Source organism: Pristiophorus japonicus, chromosome 2 (genome assembly GCF_044704955.1).
Source record: "Pristiophorus japonicus isolate sPriJap1 chromosome 2, sPriJap1.hap1, whole genome shotgun sequence".
Classification (NCBI taxonomy): domain Eukaryota; kingdom Metazoa; phylum Chordata; class Chondrichthyes; family Pristiophoridae; genus Pristiophorus; species Pristiophorus japonicus.
The window spans coordinates 283,448,460-283,472,621 of NC_091978.1; the positions used below are offsets into that span (position 1 = coordinate 283,448,460).

The window sequence follows — 24,162 nt, forward strand, 5'->3', positions numbered from 1 at the left end:
GGTATGTCATGAATTTTGCACTTTTGGGCGGAATGTCGGCCATCTGCATGGGCGGCCAGTGTGCATATCACCCTGCAGTAAGTCACTGATTAAATTTCCGGCGGGCGGTATGTACCTGATTTTTGCCGAAACTTGTGTTTTTGGGCGGTTAGTGGGCAGTATGTTGATGAATTTTGGCCCCCTATATCTTTTAAGTGCATGTTTGCCTTAATTGCCTTACATGTAGTAACTTAATGGTTCTTGGGCTGGATTGACATTACAATAAAAAAAACAATCTCTTCAAATTTGAGAGTGAAAGGGGGCAGTTGTGTGGAGAAGACCAGAGATTTGGGGTGGGATGGGTAAGGAAGCAGGTTGTGAAATTTATGGAAAAGATTTGTTTAATAATTTGGAGGCGGTACAAACGACTCTGGATAATGGTTGGATGCCCAAGGGTGGATTAAGCAGATATAGAAAAATGTCCTAAATTTTGGATGTACAAAATCCATAGGAGGTTCCTCACATTTAGTGAAGATAGAGGGTGCAATAGAAGGAAGTCCGAGGAGACAGTTTGTTGTAGCGAAGATAACTTGGCTATTGAGTAACAAAAGTCCTTGAGGTGATTAAGATGTACTGTTTCTTAATTTCAATAATGGATAGCCACAGTGGTCATTCACCAGGAATGGTCCAGCTTACAGCCAGCAGATTTGAGGACAGAGAGTATGGCTGTTGTGTGAGGATGAAGACTGTCCAGGTTCTCGTGGAGACAAGAGCATTGAAAGTGGGGGTGAAGTATTAACAGATATTGTTGTCATTCCAAATGAAGACCTCGAGTTCGGGGAGCAGTCTCAGCTCCATTCCAGTTTGGGACATTTAAAGTGACTCCAGTTGTTTTCTCTGAGCGTGGCATTTGTAAGGAAATACTGCTTTTCTTCATTTTATTTCAGGAATGTCTCCACTGGAGTTATTTTCTTGGCAGGCAGGGGTTTAGTTTCTCTGAACTTTTTTTGTAAAAACGTTTTGATTTGTGAATCATTAGAAATTGAATGGTGGAATGCTGTACCCTCTCCCCAAACCCCTGGAGAGAGCAAAACTATTGGCCATTAAAGAGGTCTTTAATTTGTTTACTACTGTACCTAGTCCAGACAGCATGGTGAAGGAGATGACCTCCAGACATGAGGTCTGGGTTATACCATGTTTCTGATGTAAGGTGGGTCCTATTATAGCTGTCTGTCAGTTTGGCAGCACAAGGGAGGAAAGAATTTTCCACAGTGCTTCTAATACCGTGTCCTCTTTCAGTAAAGCAGCCTGTACTATTAAACCTCATGGAAAGACGGAGGTGGAGCATAAGCTATCTTTTTGCTGCCTGTACTTTCCAGGCCATGTATTTTTGTAGCAGTTTGATACGGTCAGACCAATTCATATATACAATGACTTTCACCTTGTCCACAAATAAAAGATACAAAAGTAATATTTTAATTATTTTGATTAGTTGTAAGAGCGAGCATAAAATAATGATGCCAATTTGGAGGAGAATATGTTTTCAGTGGGCTGTATTCCGGAAATTAACAGCTTAAAGTTCATCATTATAGAATGAGATTTAATGAATTTGTGGAATTTCATCAGCTGCTGAGTGTAAAAAAAATATATACAATGGCCTGGAAATCCTAGCCTCCCTGGGTCTGTACGGAGTTTCCACAGACCCGGGTAGGCATTGGAAAAGCCGGTTTTCAGCGCAGAACACGCATGTGTTGAAAATCGGCTTTTTCGATCTATCAAGTTTCTGGCTTGACCAGTCTCGCGCATGCCGGGACCGAGGACACTTGCATGGGCAAGATTGCGGGATTTACGCATATCTTGCCCAGCAAATGTCCTCAAAACTCTTGCGCCTGATAAAAGCAGGCGCATAGCCTACTTTTACAGGTGTAAGAATTTTAAAACGCACACAAACATTGTAAAATAAAATTTTTAAAACACATGATTTCGTTAAAAACCCTTCCCAGTACGGTAAGTTTATTTTAAACCATCATTGAAAAAACTTTTTTAAAAATTGGGAAAATATATATTTTTTAAATACATAAATAACTTTAATTTAAATTAATAAAAATATGTTGTATATTTTTTCTATTGGTTATTAGTGTTGTGGGGCTGGGGGGGGCGGTGTTCTCATTCATAATAATGGGAACTCCAACTTACGGAGTTCGCATTATTATGAAAATCATCATGACAGGCAGTCCTTCGAATCGAGGATGACTTGCTTCCACGTCAAAAAGTTCACAGGTATTTCAATGAAGGACCTAAAATTGCAGGTCCCGAACTAAATCTTGAAGGGTGGAAGATGCCTGTGCATGGATTTTTTTAATGTATGGTGACCGTTGCACACCAGCCACCACACGGGCTTGACAAAGCTCAATCTTGGCCCAGTAGCAAGGATTAACCAAGACGACTAGAGACCAGCTCTGCTGCATGGACCTAGTGCGCACACATATCGCAGTGTGGGCTGGCCCGTGCTGCCCCTGGGCACTCACCTCTTCTGGTGCCCAAACTCATGCCTCTCCTGGGCCCCGATCACGTCCCTCTACAATCTCTCGCCGCTGTATCTGCCCACGCTCCAATCACCGACCTGGATTTTGGTGATGTCACTTTTTCACTGCCGTTGCTCTCCTGCTCCAGCACGTGCTGCTCCCTGGAGTGGTATGCCGCGAATACCATGAGAAAGAGAATATACTACACCTGCCCAGAGCCATGTGACTCCAGCTCCAGGTCTGCGCACGTCCTGACGTGCACGCACTGCGACGCGCAGTCAGGAGAGGCCTGAGGACCGGGAACTCGCGTGGCAGCAGCAGTTTCAGGTAGGTGGGCATCTTTTTTCTAAAATCCATTCGAATGCCCGCGGGAAGGAGAAACTGGGATTTCTGGGACATTAACATACAAAGAAAGGTAGATCCTTTGCCAATATCCTGTGTTGATTCTTCAACATAAACTAGCTACCATCATTACATTGTTAAAAGAGACTGCTTGCTTTTCATCTTGTTGCTCAGGGCCAGAATGTGTATCTTTGTATAAGACTCTACAGTAATATAAGTATAGGTTCACCCTTAAATCCACTAATAACCTCTGTATTGCTCTAAATACCAATAGCGCAAATACAGAAATAACATGCTCCAGGATCTAAAACTATCAGCAAATTGGGTAGATTTCCCTTGCACGTGAGCCATTTTGTTTTCGACTCTTGCCCATATTTGTAAATTCTCTAGTTCCTTGACTGCCACTGTGGCAAACCCGTAATTTCATATGATCTTGAGAGATGCCTCAGATCTTTCACTAGAATATATTTTTAGTAACATCTGTTACAGGAGCCTTTTCCTGATGAGCCTACTTTTTGAAAGGTCATTTCTATCGTTGCAGCATTACGTATTCTGTCTCTTTCTTGGACACATGGTATTGTAGGAACAATTGTTCTCGGGCCATTTTGAGAAATTGACTTGATAACCGTTGCATCTGCTCAGTCTTAACATTGGATAGATGTTCTCTTTTTGAGTCCAAATTTGTGGTAGAATCTGGTGCCAATGAAAATAATGCCATCTTAATTATCTTCAGAAGTCCTAGTGATGTCTATTATTATTTCTTGTCTCTTCTCCAGATCATCTCTGCTTCATACTTGTAGCAATTTGTTTGAGGCCTCTAATGCAGTTTTATGAGCTTCTGTCTAGCAAACAATCAACTTAAATATTTTTTTTAAGAACTTATTGCTACTTGGAAAGTGAACCGAATTGTGCTTTAAATACTGACCTCAGTAAGTCCATGTAATCTCTATCTCCTACAGAATTCATTCAGTTGTAACAAGATTTTTGATCAGAGCTGCCATTATCTTCGTCTGGACAGTTCTATTTTTGGTTGGATTTAAATCACAGTTGGAGGGGGTCAGAAAAGTTATACCCTCCTCCAGAATGCTGAAAACCATTTCTTAATTTCCATGCCTGTATGGTTTTATTCCCTTCAAACTGAAATTGAGCATGTGCAAGACAGCTTTGCATCCTGGACTTGTTCTTCCCTCCCTATCTTCTTTTTAAAAAAAATAATAATTAGGATGTTTTTGGGAAGCATATGCTTGTTCTGTGCAGTTAAAATGACTCTGCATTTTAAGATGAATCCTCAAATCTTTACCACTTTGAAAGGGCCGGATTTTCGAGAAGTTTGAACCGGGTTTTTGCTGTGATTTGACCCTCCGTGGCAAAAACCCGTTCACAAAGCCTGGGTGGGATCCTCGGGTACCTGTTTTCGGCGGTGCTTACAAGTACCGCCGGGGAGAGGTGCGCCGACGCACAACGACGCCGATTGTGTTTGCAATCGAATTTCAGCACTCTCCCGACCCGTACACCGTGCCCAGGATAGTGACCGGTCAAACCTGTCGGTGCAGCCCTGCCAGCAGTGATAAGTATGAAAACCTGCAAAAAAAGTAAGTTGAAATTTTTATTTTTTACTTTTTTTTTTTCAGCGATTCGATAGGTAATGGGTCTTGTAAATGTATTTGGAATGTTTTTTGGAATTTAATTTTTTTCCCCCTCTCCCAAAGCCCCTCTTGCAGCGCTCCCGGCCCCGGACTAAATTTAGCGAAACTCACGTTTTTGAACCGCGAATGCTTGTGCAATGCCCCCTTACCAATGCATCCCTGGCGCAGACATAAAGGCCGAAAGTTCGGGCTAAAAACGGGAGCACAGCGCAAACGGTAAGTTTCACGTATCGTTACCGTTGTCACCGAAAAACCCCGAAAGCCAAAAATTCAGTCCATTAAGTACTGCAATAGTATTTCTGCATCAAAATCAAAAAATACACTGCATTGTAATTGTTGTACTTTGTTCAGGAGTACTGTTCTTGGGCTCTACATCTTTCCCTAATGTTATTTCCATAACATTAAAACAGTTACAATTGTTCCAGTCATTATATGAGAAGAGTGTACAGTTTGAAAAATGCCGAAAGGCTTTCAGTACTGAAGAGGTTAAAAAAAAATTCTGGAAATTATGTGTCAGATTTGCAATACCCAATGTTCTACTAGGGAATTAGGAATCGATGCAGAAATTGAACAGAATACAAAGAGGAACTCCTTTGTTTATTTGTGCAGATGGTTGGGTAAGAAAGCCACTACTGATGAACCATTCTGTATTTTACTATTTCCACACACAGTTGTTTTGTAATCAGGCATCTGACACAGAAAACTCTAATATATGTTTAAGTTTAGTTCTGCTTTTATTTACTGAGAAATGCAAAACCAGAAGGCAATACAGTCCAAAAGACAAAACAAAGGCAAGGTCAGAATTATGGCTGTAACTGCCAGTTTCTGTTTCTTATCAAATGGGGGGACTGAGAATGTTTTAAGAGTGTTTCGTGGAAATAACATGTACAGTTAAGTGATGAGATAATCCTAGGTGTTAGTGCCAAGCTCCCAACCATAGTGAACATACGGGCTTGATTTTCAGTATGATGCAATCCAGACGTGTTGCATGACATTTTCAGGTGACCATTTAGTTTCATGTGGTTGTATGTTTCCCACAGGCTGTTGAAGCCCAGATACGAAGCTTTGGTCAAACTCCTTCCCAACTTTTAATAGAACCACATCCTCCCAGAAGCTCTGCCATGCAAGTGGTAAGTATGTTTCATGCTATTAACCAGTCATTTCCAGTGCACTTTCGATCTGGTTCCAAATGTGGTGTTTGGTATTCAGTACTCTGAAGAAACATTCAACTGTCTTCATGCTGAACTCATTTCTGTTGCTTTTCACTTTCATGCCTGTGTAATTATTACAATTTATCAACAGAAACTCTGATGCCCTGTGTCGCTGTACCATTTATTCAATTGGATGTGTGTTAACTAACTTTTTCTAGTTACAAAAGGGGCTGCAATCTGTAGTCACTGCAGTGTTAGATAGTCTAGATACTGAATAATATGGTTATGCTACATGGATGTTGGAAATCATCCAACATTTCTAGAACCTGTTTAAAAAGTATTATGAATGATTGTAAAAGCAGTATGATGTTACTCCTAATGGCTTGGTGGGTGTGGGTAAATACACTGTATGGTGTAGCATTAAGCCATCTTGATCACTGAAGATCTCCGGTTTGATCTCTATTCCGTATATGTTAGTAAAGCACAGTAGAACCAATGTTGTTGGTCTTGGTGTCCTCCGGCTAGGGTGATGAAAATCGGCTCATAATCATTATCCGGTGACCCCTGCTAGAATTGTACTTCTCTGGATGCTAAGAGAGAATAGGTGAAGGCCTTAAGTTTGCATACACTGCCTCTCACTGTCCCTCAGGCTCACACATAAGGATAGGCAATCAATGAGATGCCAGCGGGCCACCATTACATATGTAATTGTATCCCAGTGTGAGACAACAGCTTCAAAAAAGAAAGAGTAAGGGCGAAATATTAGATACAATACAAGTTTAAATTCAGTTTTGACAATTATAACGCTTGCCTTGTTGGCCTTGGCACACTCTCAGGGCCAGGTACAAGGGGCTGTTTGCTTCTATCCATGCATGATCTGATGCAAAACAAATGATTTTGTTTTAATTTATTTGGGAACATGGATAGCATAAGAATCACTATTAACAATTTTGTCCCTAGCAATTCTCATCTAAGCTGTCGCATCCTTTTAGGAAAGGGAAGTCTGGATGGTAAATTCTATTTGTTTATTAGTACTCTGTGCCATGCAATAGTTGGCTACAGGCTCATCTCCTAGATCCCTATATGACAAGATCCTAATATCACCTAAGCTGCCTAAGGGTAGGTTAGAAGCATCTTGACAGAAATCACTCGTTGTTGCACTTTCACGTCTAGTAACTCAAAATAGAGCAGTATAGCAGAAGAACAACAAACCTATCTAGCCTCTCAGCTAGGTAATGGTGGAGAGCAGGGAAGAAAGCATGTTGTATTTGTTGCTGGAGTGAAGAGAGAGGATTTTCCAAAGTACCTTTAAGGATGGAGTGCTTTCCTTTTTTCAAAGTTATAGTTTCCCTTTATTGTTTAAGTCACCTAATAAAAATTCATTTAGTTTCACCAAGCAAATTAGCCTTCAAAATGAGGCACAGATTTTAGAAAATAAGGTTGTGTCATGCTGTGCAAAATGCATCAGTGGTAATTTATGCCAGGTGTAGTAATTAGCAGACAAATGCACAATGCATATTTGTCTGCCGAGGTTTCTGTTGCCCTATCCCCCAGTGCTTTCAGTGGATCAGATAGTTGGATTTAATTGAGGCTACATCAGATGAGGCATTACTGACACCTTTAATTGAATGAGTGTCTGGGGAGGATTAACTCATAATATTGATTGGCTTTTAGCCACTCTCACAGAAGGGTGTCACTGAAGCTTATTATCCACCTTATTATTTTTGCACCTTCCTTTATGCTCCAAAAATCGAATTGCTGCTTTAACAATGCAAGCACGGGTTGCAGTGCTATATTTCTTCCTTTTAATTTGTCTTTTGACGACATCCGGTTGAATCCAATTTCCTGTTTATATCTTCAGGATGACTGTTTTCTAATTGTTGTTTTTGTATAAAGTGCAGTAATTTGCCTACATAAGTCATTGTAATTGTATGCAAAATGTTTTCAGATGTTTCAACTTGACAAATGCGTATTTCTATTGTTTCTTTAAAGTTATAGTCCATACATTTGCACTGATCCCTTCTATTTATGTTTAGTTTTTCCTTTGTCTGAAATGCTTATGACTTTTTTTCCACAACACATATCTTTATCTTTTTACCTATGTTAGTTTATTATTTATTTTACAATGCATGTAAATGCCTCTTATATCTTAAAGATTTGGATGCAAGTTTGATGTTTCTGCTTTTTTGTTTTAAAAAAAAAAGTTCTTTGCTCTGAATAAGGTGGTTTCTTCATTTAAAATAATTAAAGCTCTTTTCTCACGAAAGCAATGTGTCAACTGTTTTAGTGATGCTCACAACTTCATAGCAAAAGACTTGTAAGGGGTGGACCCCCTTTCGCTGTAGATGCACCTATGCTCCGTTTGCTGCTGCTAACCTATTTCTTCCTATTTGTCATTTTTTCTCTCTCTTGCTTCCTCCTCTACCCCCATCACCTTTTTTGGTTTTTATTTGTATTTGATTTGGTGTTTTGCCACTGAATAGTATCTCCTCCTGCAGACTCCTCTGATGTTCACAGACCAGATGCAGCAGGATGTCATCATGGTACTTAAGTTCCCATCCAACTCCCCTGTCACCCATGTTGCTGCCAACACTCAGCTGGGCCTGGCTGTACCAGCCATTATTACAGTAACCGCTAGCAGGCTGTTTGCTGTGAACAAGTGGCATAATGTTACCGGTGAGTGTAGAGATGTTAGCGACAACAGCTAGATTTACCATTCAGTCCTTGTGTGTGGAGTTATTGTTCTGTGAGTGTTGACATGTTAAAAGACAGCTATGTTCTAACATCTGTAATGATTAAACTGAAATATTTTGTTAACTATTTATTGTGTCCTTTTAACTGAAATCATGATGCTATCAGAACTATGCAGATTTTTTAAAATGTCATAAAATATGATCTAAATTATTTTAAAATAATTTGTGTTTCAGTTTTTGGACTGTTATAAATGTATTATTTGTTAAAATGGTATGTGCAGTGATAGCAAAAGACCAGTAGGCAGAAAAACTGGGCTGGGAACCAGATGAAGTTTGCCCCTCAAAAGCAAGCTGAGCTGAACAAGAAAGATTTTTATCAGGATCAGAAGATCTAAAAAATGTTTAACCCCTTCAAAAGACTTTTTTGTAAAGATCCAATGTGTGATATTTTTGATTCAATAATAGAATCTTTATAGCTGGGATAAAATTAATAAAGTAAAGAATGTAACACCAAAATCTCAAGAGCCAATATATATCCACTAAAAAGCAGTTCTGCAGAACATAAGGAGCAATATAAAACTTGTTTTTTTTGCAAAGCAGCTTGTACAACATCTAATTTACTTATATATCTACAATTCTAGGCCTTCATGGAACTATGCAAGAACAGCCATACCAGCTGCCAGTTGAAATCGATCCTCTGATAGGTCTGTCAGCTTTCCTTTCTGCAATTCATTACATCCTGTATCGTGGGCTGAAGTGGAGATTACTGTTGTTTTTCACTCATGGTGGCTGGGAATGGAATTTTCTTGATAAACCATTTGCATGCAAATTGGAATGCAATGAGCTGTGGATTTGCTGGTTTTTCATCAACTCTCCCTCGTTGGTTTGCCTAATTTGTACAGGGATAGAACCCGTGTCAGTGAAAATTAATATGGATGCTGTAATAATGTGCGATTGAGAATGCGCATGAAATACTGTCAGGATAATATTGGATCTTTTCATCACTTGGACTTGTTGATGAGTGTGAATGAGCTGGGTTGTGATAAATTGGTGTCCTCGTAATATGGTGGCTCCATTGCAGAGAAAATTTTCATAATAACAGCAGAGTTCTTTATTGCATCGAATGGTGAAAAATATTGAACTGATGCCAAGATTTCATCATTAAGGAGATCAAATCTTGGTTTTATGAGCCTGCTGTTCAGAAGTCTAAATTACAGTAATATAACATTTCCAAGCACAAGGTATATAGTTCTCTGTTGCTGATGTAAGAATACTAATGCTGTTTTGTTTTGTTTTACATTTAGCTAATAACACTGGAATGCACAGAAGGCAAATTACTGACCTCTTGGATCAAAGTATTCAGGTCAATTCCCAGTGCTTTGTGATCACTGCCGATAACCGCTTCATCCTGGTCTGTGGCTTCTGGGACAAGAGTTTCCGTGTCTACTCCACCGACACAGGTAATTGCCATTTTCCTCTGCACATTCACTGAACCAGACATGGGCTAAGGGTAATCACAGGGGTCAGGGTCAGGAGCTAATTTTTTTTCTTTTTTGGTATAACACCATCTGCTCTTTTTCCCTTTAAAGAAAGCCAGTGTCGTCTTTTCCAAACTTAAATTAACCCCTTCAAGCAGTCCATTGTGTTAATTCAAAATCTCATTCCATTCAGTCTAGAAACTACATAAACTTTATATACAGTATATATGTTAACAGTCACTATTTTAATCTGTTTATCATTTGAATTAATTTGAAGTTTTGCATCTCCAGGATGAACTCCTTGCTGTGTTAATGCACTAAGTACTCCGACCTTTGTATTCTTTTCCTATGAAAGGGTTAATCCTTCACAGAGCTCTTGTTTAAATGTTGACAGTTGGCTCCCGAAGTATGGAAAATGGTTCACGTTGTCCAAGACCTCGTTGTGGATTTTGATAACCGGGGGGCAGTGCTGTGTGGCGGGGGCAGGTTGGTAGAGGATCTTTGTCTTATGGTCCGAATGTGGAATGGGTCCGTTGGTCAGGATCACGGCTTGCATGTCATTGTGAAGCAGGCAGAGGATGGTGGCAAACTTCTGAGGGCAGCCGAATCTGAGGAGGGCGCTCCATAATCCCTCACAGTTGACAGTGTCGAAGGCTTTTGTGAGGTCAAAGAAGGCCATGTCCCTGCATTTCTCTTGTATCAGTCGCACGGTGAAGATTGTGCCCCTTAGTGGGCAGAATCCGCATTGCGACTCTGGATGGAGATCTTCAGCCACAGGGAGAAAGGCGACTGAGGAGGATTCTTGTGATGACTTTCCCGGTGGTCGACAGCAAGGCGATTCCTCTGTTGTCAACAAGGGCAGACGTCGATGACGAGGTCCAACACTGCCTCCAGTGTGCCAGTGCAGCCTTCGGTCGCCTGAGGAAGAGAGTGTTTGAAGATCAGGACCTCAAACCCGGCACCAAGCTCATGGTCTACAGAGCAGTAGTGATACCCGCCCTCCTATATGGCTCAGAGACATGGACTATGTACAGCAGGCACCTTAAAACACTGGAGAAGTACCATCAAAGCTGCCTCTGCAAGATCCTGCAAATCCATTGGCAGGACAGGTGCACCAACGTCAGTGTTCTCGCTCAGGCCAACATCCCTAGCATCGAAGCATTGGCCACACTCGATCAACTCCGCTGGATGGGCCACATCGTCCGCATGCCCGACATGAGACTCCCAAAACAAGCGCTCTACTCGGAGCTCCAACACGACAAGTGAGCCCCAGGTGGGCAGAGGAAACGTTTCAAGGACACCCTCAAAACCACCTTGGAAAAAGTGCAACATCCCCATCGACACCTGGGAGTCCCTGGCCCAAAGCCACCCAAAGTGGAGGAAAAGCATCCGGGAAGGCACTGAACATGTCTCGTCTCTTCGCCGAGAGCAAGCTGAAGCCAAGCATCGACAGCGGAAGGAGTGCACGGCAACCCAGGCACCCCACCCACCCGTTCTTTCAGCCATCGCCTGTCCCACCTGTGACAGAGACTGGAGGTCCTGCATTGGACTCTTCAGTCACCTGAGAACTCATTTTTAGTGTGGAAGCAAGTCATCCTCGACCCTGAGGGACTGCCTATGATGATGATGATGATGATGATGTTTAAATGTTGCAGCCTTTTTATAAACTTGTACTTTCTGGAAAAAGTATTCTGTCAAGAAATGTGCATAATTTCTTCTCCAATTTAATGTGCAGTAGATTCTATGGTGGGTACTTTTGAAATTCAACCCAGGTGGACACATGGAAATGAGATGTCAGTTCCTAGGCCCCTTTCATTTTTGGTCTGTGTAGGGTAGAGCTATAAGTATTTGCAGATTGAGGGGTAAAATCCTATATATTTATTTTTCTATATATGCTGATGGAAAGAATGGTGACGATATTAAAATGATAAAATACATGCATCGTGGCTGGAGGATGTTTTAATTAATGTTTTAATTAATTAGTCTCAGGACTTCAGTTGCTCCCTTTTCACAGTTATTAAAACACCAACCATAGCAGTTGTCTTCAATTTGGGGGCAAAACATTTCAACGTAAACAGGCGCTTTTACACAACAGGCCAGATGGGTTCCAAATGATTTGTTTTAACATGCCCAACTGTTAGCTTTTTAATTCTAGATCTGCAGTACATGTTGGGGCATCTGAATGCCACTCAGCATGTAATCAATGGGTTATTAGCTGTTGTCAATCTTAGAAAATTACTTGAGTTAAATAGTTTAAATCAGCCTTTTAAAAATTGGGACTGCGGAACATTATCTGCTATTGAAACAAAAAGATGCTGAAAAGAAAATGTGTTGTTGCAATGCTGGTGGCTCTGTGTATCTGAGATGTATCCAGTTTGGACTTCTGTTTGGCAATTTAATACTGTAACGTCCCCATTCGGTGACCATTTTGCGGCACACCTCCGTTCAGTCCGTAAGGGTGATCCCGAGCTTCCGGTCGCCTGTCACTTTAATTCTCAGCTCCACTCCCACTCTGATCTCTCCGTCCTCGGCCTCCTCCACTGTTCCAACGAAGTTCAACGCAAGCTCGACGAACAGCACTTCATCTTTCGATTAGGCACTTTACAGCCTTCTGGACTCCACATCAAGTCCAGATCGTAACTTCTGCCCCTATTTTTTCAGGCGGCAGCTGTTTATGATTCTGCCATCCCCATTTGCAACATTTAATCACTCCTGCCTTCCACCCTATCACAGACCATCCCTTTTGTTCTTTCATCCCCTCCCCACATTTCCAGCCTCTGCACCTGGCTTAAAATTTGTTACATCTCTAACTTTTCCAGTTCTGACTAAGGGTCTCAGACTTGAAACGTTAACTGTTTCTCCATGGACGCTGCCTGGTCTGCTGAGTGTTTCCAGCATTTTCTGTTTTTGTTTCGGAATCCAGCATCCGCATTACTTTGCTATTGTATCAAAATATGTTTGTTTTCCTCAAATATGTTTTTTATAGCTTGATTTACCCTTTAGTCCAGTAGTCTGTGTTGTTATTCATCTCAGTAGTTTCAGGAATAACCTCCAAATTTGTTAAAGGCCTGTTGGTAAACAAATGGAAAAAATATACCCACTTTACACCACCCAATCTTTCAGCCAATCAGGTGTCAATTAACTGATAAACGTTTGCCTGCTTTAAAAACCATGCTGTTTTTAACTCTTTATTTGCAACAAAATGGATTAAGACCAATTTACTAGGTTGTGTGTTTGTTAGAAACTTCGGAAATACAAATTGAGTGATAATCTACACATGCCTGCACATTGCTGAGGAAAGTAAGAGTAGGGACCAGCTGTTTGGAGAACTAGACCACATTATGGCCCGGAAATTGCGGCCCGAGGCTTCCCGTGAGCAATTGTCTCCGATATGAAACATTTCTACGAAAGTACCTGGTGGTCCGGGAGGAGCCTGCGATTCCGTTGGGAGGCCTTCTCTTCCCACACTGCAAAGCGCGCTCCTGTCCGGTGGGTTCCCACGCAGAAGGTGCAGTCACGTGTGACTGCTCAGCCAATCAGGCACTGTATTCCACAGCTTGCCCATTGATAGTAATGAGAACGCCGTATCTATGAGTTCTCATTGTTATTAATGGTAAAAAACAAACAAACACGCTAATAAAAAATAAAAAGCAGACATCACATAATTAAAATTAATTAAATTAAAGTTAATAAATGCCTTAGAAAAAACCAATATTTTCCGGTTTTTTTAAAGTTTTGTAATTCGGGTTAAAAATAAACTTACCTTAGTGGGCAGAGTTTTTAAACAAATAAAATGTGTTTATTTTATTTAATTTTATTATTTGTGTATGTTTTTAAGCATTTGCACCTGTAAAAGTAGGCTATGCGCCTGCTTTTTCAGGCGCAAGAATTTTGAGGACATTTGCTGGGCAAGATATTGGTAAATACCGTAATCTTGCCCAAGCAAATGTCCTTGCTCCCGAGATGCGGATCATCCAGCTTGACAGATCAGAAAAGCCGGTTTTTAGCGCATGTGCATTGTGCGCTGAAAATTGGCTTTTCCGATGTCTTCCCGAGTCCGTAGAAACTTCTGGGCCATTAAGCCCTTCAGTTGACTCTAGCTTGCTTTAGTTTTCTTCCTATAAATTATGTGCAATTTAAATATTGCTATTTAACCAGAACTTCCAAATATTAGTTGCATGTAGGTTCTTTAATAAAGAAACTGATTATATTTTGTGTTTATGAATAGCAGCAATTTTGTTTTGGCTTTGAACAGTTAATGGCACAACTGAAATTACAAGGGTATCCTAAATTGAATTTGATAGAATGATTGGAAGATTTCAGCACTGGCCACAAATATGACTAACGTTCTGTAAAAAGCAATTTTGTTTTAAATGTTTCCCTCCCCGGCCATGTGTGTAGGAAGTTATAGTTGCTCTTTTTAAAAAAAAAAAAATAGCTGAATTATGGCATAGATATTAACAATCTTTATCTCTGGTTTGGTCTTACAATTTTAACCCTTTCTGAAGGGAGGCTAAGGAAATAAGAGCTTTGTTTGCAAGTAATTATTCATTTCACCAGAATTTGTGTTTTTTTTTTAAACTACAAAACTACAACATGAAAGTATACAAGCTATTGTATATCCCTGTTTTCCAAAAATCCAGTGCCTTTAGTCTGCATATGCTAATATCAAAGTACGTATTATTCTTCAGTAATTGCCTCTTAGACATCCAAGACATTGCACACAGTAGTCAGAGCGTATAGTATCTCTTAATTGTCTGTCTTTTTGCATTATTGTTTCTGTCTCTGTTTTTCTACTTCTGTATTTTTCTTGTTTCTTATTCGGCTGGAGATGATGTGGTGGAAAAGGGAGTTGCTGAGGGCTGCAAGCTGCATTTTCTGATGGCAGGTGTAGGGAAAATGCAACGTGCAGCACTTAGGGAGAGGGGATGAGAAATGACCCATCATTGTTTCTTCCCTCCAGTCCCTGATTCCTGTTGTATCCCATACCCATTATTGTTCCCTCCAGTCCCTGATTCCTGTTGTATCCCACACCTATTATTGTTCCAACAAATGCTATTTCTTCCTGCCACCTTCTCTCTTCCAGCGTCTCCCCTGAACATTTCTCTTTCTACTGTCTGCTAAACACATATGTACAGCCCCTCTCCTTATTCTGTTTTTACTTCCCTGTCCAACCCTACCCTACATTCATTGCCCACTGATCATCCATTCATTACTTTCAAGGGCAGGTATCCAGAGGCTTTGCTTCCTCTCTCCGCTGCCCATCCCTGCCTTCCCTTTCTCATCCATCCTCCCCATCTAACCTACCCCTTTATTCTCCCCAACTCACTGTATTTATCGCCCCTTGGCCTCTCCTTTCACCTCCCCTGTGTATCTGCATTCCACTGCCCTATGCCCCCACGCCATAACCACCCCTCCCATGCTCACACAAATTTCTTGAGTTTCTCAATACTAAGCTGGGAAAGTGACTATTTTTAAAGATTATGAAAATGCTTATAAAGAGCGCTTTAAAAACAATTAGCTGCTTTCCCAGATTAATACTGGGAAAGCAGCAAAGGGAGAAGAGTGATCAGGAGTGGAACAGGGTAGAGGTTGGAAAGAGAGTGGGTTGGCCCCAGGACAATGAGGCAGTGAAGGTAGGTGGGGAAGCGGGAGAGGTGAACTTTTTTTTCATTCTCAGGATGTGGCATTTCCTTCGCCAAGTCCCAAACAATCAACATCCTGGGGATCACCATTGACCAGAAATTCAACTGGACCAGCCACATAAATGCCATGGCTGCTAGAACAGGTTAGGGGCTGGGTATTCTGCAGTGGGAGGCTCACCACCTGATTGCACATAACTTCAGACTTGGCGATGGAAATGCCACGGTCTAGATGAGGTGGTTCGGCTCTCTCTTGTGTGTCATTTCCTGGCACTTGTCTGGAGTAAACTCCTTCCATTACTTTACTGATGATTGGGCGTAGGCTGATAGGGTGGTAATTGGCCGGGTTAGATTTGTCCTGCTTTTGGTGAACAGGACATAGTGGGCAATTTCCACATTGTTCAGTAGATGGCAGTGTTGTAGCTGTACTGGAGCACATGTCTTCAGCACTACAGCTGGGATGTTGTTGGAGCCCATAACCTTTGCTGTGACTAGTTTCAGCTGTTTCTAGTTTTATTTTCTAAATGAAAACAAAGAAACTCCAGGTGCTGTTAATCATGTGTGTCAGCAAACCGTTCAGAATAGTAAAGGAGTTATTATTAATATTTTAACCATGAGTCTTGTGTGAAATAAAGCTTTGAGAATTCAATCTCCAGTTTGTTTCAAAGTCTTTTGGAAAAAGCAGAGAATCTCTCAAATTCTCACCAAATGAGAGAGGTACAGTGTGCTTAATCTCCAATGCATGCTGGGAAATTCGATAAGGTGCACATGTTCAGATGTGGTTAATAACTTTCCAGCAGTCCTGGGAACAATATCCAGTCAAAACTCAGGATTGTGAGACATTGGCTCAAGCCCTACAGTAAGAACTTAAAGGAAGGTATTAAAGAACACAAAAGATAAACTGAATCATGTCATTGTGAAACATATCTGTGCAGAAATTGTGGTTGGAGGCTTCCCACAGGCAGATGCCTCTGACCTGAAAAACATCTTCAAACATACCTAGTTGCCTGGGATTTTCGGTGACTTGCGGTCCTGGGCCTCTAATGAAGGCCTGAATAGAGGCCCACGTATCCCAAGAATGTAGGCGCTTCACACGCGTCCCTGGGATCACCACGTGTCCCGGCTCAACCAATCAAAGTAGGGGTATTCCCATTCATACTTGTGGTGAGTTCTGTATATGCGAAATCACCATAAGTATGAATGAGAATACCCCAGAAAATACACACATTTAATTACATTTAAAATTAATCAAAATGGAATTGAAGTAATTATTTCAAACAAGCTAAATTTTTTGAAAAATAAATTTACTTATTTTAATGGGTTTAAAAATAAACTAACCTTATTTCATAGGTTTTTAAATGTTTAAATTATTGAAAAAAATTATTTTTCTGTCCTTTAAAAATCTTACGCTGATAAAAGCAGGCCTGCTTTCAGCAGTCGTAAGAATTTCACAGCCAGAAGTTGGGCAAATAGCCCAACTCTCCGCCCGCGGAATCCCTTTTCTAGCCGGATGCGTGCGATCTATCAAGAGGATTCTTCACAGATTGCAAGTTCCGGGTTTAGGCACATGCGCAGTGCATGCCTGAACCCAGAACTTGCGGAGCCTCTACGGGTGTATGCACACCTCGTACACGCCCGTAGGGGCCAGGAATTCAAGGCCATAATTTAAAAAAAAAAAAAATTTTATTGTGTTTAACTGCAAATTCTCATGTCCAAGATAAGGTTTTACTGAGGAAAATGGCAGCCATTTTCTTTCAAAAATACATTTGCGTGATACAGTTCGTACATCTTGTTTTCAATTTTTATTATTGGTAGGTTCTCTTGACTTGGTTATTTTCACGAATCCTTAGTAGTTTCTCCTTGGTAGCTTTCTAGACACTTTCCTCACTTTTGATTTGTGAATTCCTTAGCTCTTCATTTCTGATCTGCTACTATTTTACTTTGAGTCAATTAACAACGTGTGGAGGCAAAAATATGATTAAAAGAATGGAGCAGCATGAAGTGAGGTGACTATATATGAAATTCATGCTCTATGCAAGATTTTAATATATTACTAGAATATCTCCCATGGTGTTGCTCACAGTGAATCAAAGGACATAAGAACAGGAGTATTATGAGAGACACTAACTTATCAGAAATGGGGGCTGCCCTGGAACCTGGGAATACCAAGAAGGGAGCCTAGGTTCTGGCTGTGCTGGGATTGGTTTACTATCTATGTTGACAAAATCACTGATAATGCACCGAAGATTAAAGTTTCACAAGCTGCGTGTGTGCAATTTTCTGATATGCAGCGCTGGCAATGCTGGAATTGGGTTTCTGGGTCAAGCATTTTTCTGAGAAGAGTCCCTGTTATCGGAGGATTGTGAGGGTTCTGTAAACACTGGAGAAGGGAGCTATGGCAATGCTTGGGTAGGTCCTGGTATTTGGGATCATTGGGAAAGGGGTTTTGAGATTGGGAACATTAGATTGAGAGACTTTCAGGGTCAGAAAGGATTGGGGCAGTTCTGGAATCAGAACACTGGGAATGCAGCCTAGGAATTTGTGAGAAAGAGAAGGGGCCTGCAATCTGGGAGTGTGGGGATAAATCAGAGAGGGTTATTAGAAACCAATGGAACTCAAAGATGGGTTTTACAGCTCTCGGGCTCAAACCAGGCGATATTGAGAATTGCTCTTACCTATGTCTTGGGGAGAGAGATCCAGCAGCCTTGTGATGGAAGGATACCAAGGAGAATGAGATCCAAATGGCCTTTGGCCCTTTTTGAAGCATCTGGCCCAAACTCTCCACTGTGTTCCTGTCCGTCGTCTTCCTCCTCTGACCCCTCTTTTGTGCCTTTTCCACTTTCCCTTGTCAGCTGGTCCCCATCTTTATATTCCTGCTTGGAAGCATTTAAGGGTAAATATTCTACTTTATAAACTAATAGGCTGAAGGTGCATAGTTTCTCAATTTACATTTACCAGGAGCACATGTCAAAAAATTGTGCACCCCAGCCTGTGAAATTTGTGAGTTTTCCAACTTGTATATTAAACAAATAAAAATGACGTTGTAAAATGTTTAAAGTTCATTGATATACAGTTTCCAAATTTTTATGTTAATAAAGATCAAAAGTATTTGAAAGATTTTTAACTGAATTTTTAATGGAAATAAAGAGATAAGTGATTAAACAATTAGTCCATTCTTGATAAACAGTCTCTGTTTTCTTTTCTGTCAATAAAGAAACTACAGCTAATTTAATCACACTAGGTAATTCATAATAGGAAGTATAACTGACATATGTAGGAAAAAAAATTGTACAAAATGAGTGACTCTCTTGTAACATTACTCATAGGGAGGTAACACTGAGTCAGACTTGGCTCATGTTTGTTCAGACGTTGTGCATGTGCAAAACCGAGGAAATATTGGGATAGACGGGTCTGAGAAAATGTAAACATTGTGGCAAGAGGACAGATCGTAAGCATTAGGCACTTGACAGAAGGTAGACTTTGGCAAAACATGCTCAACAGATTCCAATCAGAAATAGGCAATTTTATGGATAGATTTTTGTGAATTATTTCAGTTGTAATTTGTTTAATCAATGTTAATTTATTGTTTTGGTTTATATGTAGTGATCTACTGCAGGTAACAGCATATCCGTCTGAAGTTGCATGATCAGCCATGATCATATTGAATGGTGGTGCAGGCTCAAAGGGCTGAATGGCCTACTCCACCTATTTTCTATGTTTAAAAGAATTTTGAAAATTAAGTGATTTACTCAATTTTTATCTACTTGCAGGTTCATGAATGGTAGCTGTGGGGGGAAATAAAGTTATTTGATTGTTTGATTTTCTACTACAGGGTAGTTACTTGTTCCACTTTGGTGATTTGTGTTACTTTTTGCTACATTTAGTGAATCGGATGTTTGATTGGTAATTTATCTGAAAATGGATTAGTTGAGCCATGTTGTGCATTGGAGGTGTGATTTGCATATGTGCGTTCATGGGTACGCTTAACTATAATCCCTATCGCCAGATAGTTGTCTTTGTAGAAATCCTTAAGTCAACACATTCAAACTAAATGAGTATATATTTAGTCAATTCAAAAGGAAACTAAAATGAGATTTATATTAATTTGAAAAGTGGTACTGAAGATAATATGGAAAGCATAGTTGAAAATGTGTTTATCTTTAGGACCTTTTAATGCAATTATTTGCCAGTTTCTAAAACTTTTCATTGGAACCGTTCATTAAAATATTTTTCAAGGCTGATTCCCTAATGGCATACTGGGTAAACTGATGAACTACACTTACTGGTGTGCTACACAATTTCAATTCTTGGTCAGTGCTGAGTTGGCTCTTTTCAGCTAGAGTAGCATTTTGGCATTACAATTGGCCTCAGTGTTCCCAGACAAGTTAGGAGAAGAAGGAAATGCCCTTATCGAGACTCAACTTTGCCAATGCCTTCCTTACCAGCCACCAACATCCTGTCGCATAAGCCCCACTCATTCATCATCCAGTTCTTGCTGGCCTGCACTGGCTGCCTATTTCCCAACAGATTAATTCTCTTCCTAATCTACAAAGCCTTCCCCACTCTACTCTACAAATTTCTCCAGTCCTATATACCCTTCTACATGCATCAGTTCTCTGACTCCGTGTACTCTATGCATCCCTTCACTTCACCTTCTGTAGTGGAGTCTTCAACCACCTTGGCCTTCTCTTTGGGATTCTCTCCTCAAACACCTTTACACTTCTACCTTCCTTTTCAAAACTCTTCGACGAAGCTTTCTATATACTCTTCTAACCCTCCCACAAAGACTGGGCACCTGTTCCTTTTCTCCTCTAGGAAGGAGTGGGAAGTTTTTCTACATCAATGGCTTATATTAACTGTATAAAATTTGTTATTCAAATGAGCCAAGGTCCCTATTTCTGGTTTCTATCCAGTGATGACTTGTGGAAGATGTATTTGCTGGGACATTAGACAATTGGATTGCATGAATTACACAGATAGTGCCAACATTCCTTCTAAACACTCATGCATGAAGAATTGTCATTTAGATGAGGCACTAGAGTGTTGCTCGTCATTATAGAACCTCTGCATGAATTAGTGCCTTTAGAAGAGGAAAGATAATTAGAGAAAGGCTATAAGAGAAGAGATAGTATTTTTTGAGGCTTCTGACTAGGCATCTTGGCATTGATAACACAACTTTAGTAAAAGAAAAAGTTATGAATCAGATGAGTTTTGAAGATAATGTATTATGTAAGAACCTACAAAAGGACTACCAGGCCCATCAAGTCTGCCCCATCCAGTCTTCAGCGAAACCTTGCTGTTCACTCCACCCTGTAATAAAGTTACCTCCTGGCTGAGGTCAAAACAAAGGAAAATCCTGCAGCCAATTCAGGAAAAAAACTAAAGGAAATTTCTCTCTAACTCCCTAAACCAGTTGCCTTTAAAAGGTAGCCCTGCATAGTATAAACATGCCTGGAGTTTCCTAATCCTAAGTACATGCCACTGCACTTAACTACGTTACCATCTAGATCATTATTGAAATTGGTAAACAGCAACGGACCCAAAATAAAGCCTTATAAAACTCTGCTTGTTTCATAATTCCATTAATAACAAACCTCTGCTTGCATGATTTCAACCAGCCATCTGTCCAATATAATAACTGTCCTATACTCCCATGAAATCTTTTTTTTTCTAGTAGCTGTCTATACAGTATTTAATCAAATACTTTTTGGAAGTCATGGTATGCAACATCATTATCCATTATTCTGGTCACTTCCTCAATTAATTCAATCAAGTTTATGAGGCAGGATCTATGTTTCCGAAAACAATGTTGACCATGCTGAATTATCCAAATGAATCATATATTTTGTCCTGTATTATACTTTCCAACTGCTTCTCTACTGCCAACGTTAAAATCAGGGACCTAAATTTCTCGGGTTCCATTTGTTTTAAATAACAAGATGGTGAGCCACCCTCCAATCCAAGGGAATTAGCCCAGATGTCAACAAGCTATTGGGTGTATGAGCCAATGGCTTACATATTGCCCAAAATGTTCCTCACAAAGAGATCAGATATCATCTCTGGATCACGACTAAGTACTAAATCCAAACAGTTTGTCCTCCCTGGTATTCTCCCTTACATGTTGAACATAAGGAAACAATCTTCTATTGTGTCAACAAATAGCTCAGCCTTACCTGCCCCATATCGAACGACTTAATGAAAGGATAGCTAAACATCCCCTCCCTCCCCACTCCCTCAAAATAATTAATACTGCAGTTTTGCTTATAATTTGACCATAAATTTCCCTGCCCTGCTCTACTTGTTGCTGTAGAGACCTATAATGTACTAAAGAGCTACCTTGGGCTAACCCCATCATCTAGTTCCACCAAAACAATTTCACTTCCATTCTGTTAACCAATATCTTTTTTAATCATGGTTATATGATCCTCTTTTTAAAAGTAAAGTTGCATTCAATCCTTTTTGAATCAACCTATCTTTATGGAATACTACGTAACTTTTCAAATGCACTTCTGATTCATAACTATTACCCAGCCAAGTTCCAGAGCTGCCTGCTTGTTAATTCTTAACTTATGATTTACTGCTCTGTCTTACCTAATCTTTACTATTTCTTTTCCATTTTTCCACTGTTAAACATATTCGTATCAGTTCAAATTTCTAGTCCTTGCTCTTCATAAAATCCTTCACTGAAAGAGTTGATGTGAAGTATAGTGTTGTAGTACAGATGAGCTGAATGCCTAAGGAACAGTTCCCCAGGCTTGTTCTATTATTAGAAAGTTAGTACTCATAAAAATATTACTGACGTAATTCCAAATGAGAAAAATACTTGAGGACGTTGTTGCCATTTCAGGCAGTGATGAAAGGGAAAATTAGTTATTTGCAGAAAGCACTTAACATCCTTCCCTCCATGTGAAAGTTTGTCAAATTTGTGAACAACTCCTTTCAACACCATTCTCTTGTGTGTTAAAGGATTATTTTCTAGTTATTTTGTAGAAATTGCCTGGATTAAATACAATCAAGTATTTAACTTAATATTATCTGGACTTTAGGAACAATAGAATAGTAGTAGTATTCGGCAGTCCCTCGTATCGAGGATGACTTGTTTCCACACCAAAAAGGGATGAGTTCACAGGTGTTTCAATGAGGGACCTGACATTCTCGATCCCGAACTACATACTGAAGGGTGGAAGATGCCTGTGCATGGATTCTTTTAACGTGGGGTGGCCGTTGCACACCAGCCACCACACAGGCTTGACAGAGTTAGGTCTTGATCCAGTGGCAATGGTTAACCAAGATGACTGGAGACCAAGCTCTGCTGCACGGACTCAGTGCGCACACATGCTCCTACTATCCATAGATCGCAGTGTGGGCTGACCCGTGCTGCCCCTGGGCCCTCGCCTCTTCTAAGGCAGAGTGTTAGGATCAATACATGTATGGGTTCAGGCAACCATGAGAAACAGACACTAATGGGGAAGGATGGTTGAAAGTGAATGCAACAAATTTGAGATAAAAGCAGAAAATACTGGAAGTAGATAGCAGGCTCATTAGCAGTAAATAAAGCAGAAATGCTGTACTCTCTCCACCAATTCCACCCCCCTCCCTGGCTACTGTCTCAAGACTGAACCAAAGTGTTAGACCCCGAACTGAGCTTCCAACCCCATATGCCCTCCATCACAAAAACAGCCTATTTTCACCTCCACATCTCCTTTCTATGCCCCTCTGTCTGGCTATCTGCCACTGAAATCCTCATCCATGCTTTTGTCACCTCCAGATCTGACTATTCTAATGTTCTCCTGTATGGCCTCCCATCCTCAATCAGCCGTAAAACTTCAGCCCATCCAAAATTCTGATTCCCATATCATAATCCTGCAATCATGGCTTCCAACCCATCGGATTTTTGGAGCTACACTCATTCAGGCAAGTGGAGAGTATTCCATCCCACTCCTGACTTGTGCCTTGTGGATGGTTGAAAGTGAATGCAACAAATTTGAGATAAAAGCAGAAAATACTGGAAATAGATAGCAGAAAAAGGCTTTGGGGAGTCAGGAGGTGAGACATTCGCCACAGAACACCCAGCCTCTGACCTCTTCTTTTATAGCCGTAGTTTTATGTGGCTGGTCCAGTTAATTTCTGGTCATGAGTCCTAATTTTGTGTAATAACCTCTTGTGTGGTACCTTATCGAATGCTTTTTGAAAATCTTACATCCACTGGTTCCTCCTTCTCCATCTTACTCGTTACATCTTCAAAAACGCTAACAGATTTGTCAAACACGATTTCCCTTTCACAAAACCATGTTGACTCTGCCTACTCATATTACTATTTTCTAAGTGCCCTGTTACCACATCCCTAATAATAGATTCTAGCATTTTGCCTACGACTGATGTCAGGCTAACTGGCCTATAATTCCATGATTCTTGTTTTTTCTCTTCCTTCTTTCTTAAAAAGCGGGGTTATGTTTGCTATCTTCCAACCCTTGGGGACAGTTCTAGAATCTAGGGAATTCTGGAAGATTAATACCAGTGCATCCACTATCTCTGCAGCTACCTCATTTAAAACCTTAGGGATGTAGGTCGTCCGGTCTAGGGGATTTGTCGCCAGTTAGTCCCATTAATTTCTCCAGTACTACTGGCTCAATTTTCCCCAGTGATTTGCACCGATTTTTGGTGCAAATTAAAAAATCCAAGTTTCCCCAATCTATGTGCGCCAGC

General features: G+C 40.5%; 1 protein-coding gene and 1 long non-coding RNA gene across 4 annotated transcripts in view; one reads left to right on the forward strand and one right to left on the reverse strand.

Moving 5' to 3' along the window:
• lrba (LPS-responsive vesicle trafficking, beach and anchor containing) overlaps window positions 1-24,162 on the forward strand; it is a 1,157,354-nt gene that overhangs the window by 1,060,756 nt on the left and 72,436 nt on the right. For 2 of the 3 annotated variants that reach the window (XM_070871472.1, XM_070871473.1), the window contains exons 48-51: window positions 5,533-5,622; window positions 8,142-8,319; window positions 8,978-9,040; window positions 9,641-9,796. In XM_070871472.1, coding sequence (XP_070727573.1) covers window positions 5,533-5,622; window positions 8,142-8,319; window positions 8,978-9,040; window positions 9,641-9,796 — 487 coding nt within the window. Of the gene's footprint in view, window positions 1-5,532; window positions 5,623-8,126; window positions 8,320-8,977; window positions 9,041-9,640; window positions 9,797-24,162 lie in introns of all 3 variants that reach the window. The other variant, XM_070871469.1, reaches the window with a different exon arrangement.
• LOC139247031 (uncharacterized) lies at window positions 5,183-13,308 on the reverse strand. Its single transcript, XR_011590805.1, has 3 exons — window positions 13,229-13,308; window positions 9,679-9,840; window positions 5,183-9,225 (listed from the first exon to the last, which is right to left on the reverse strand). It is a non-coding gene; the product is annotated as an uncharacterized lncRNA (long non-coding RNA).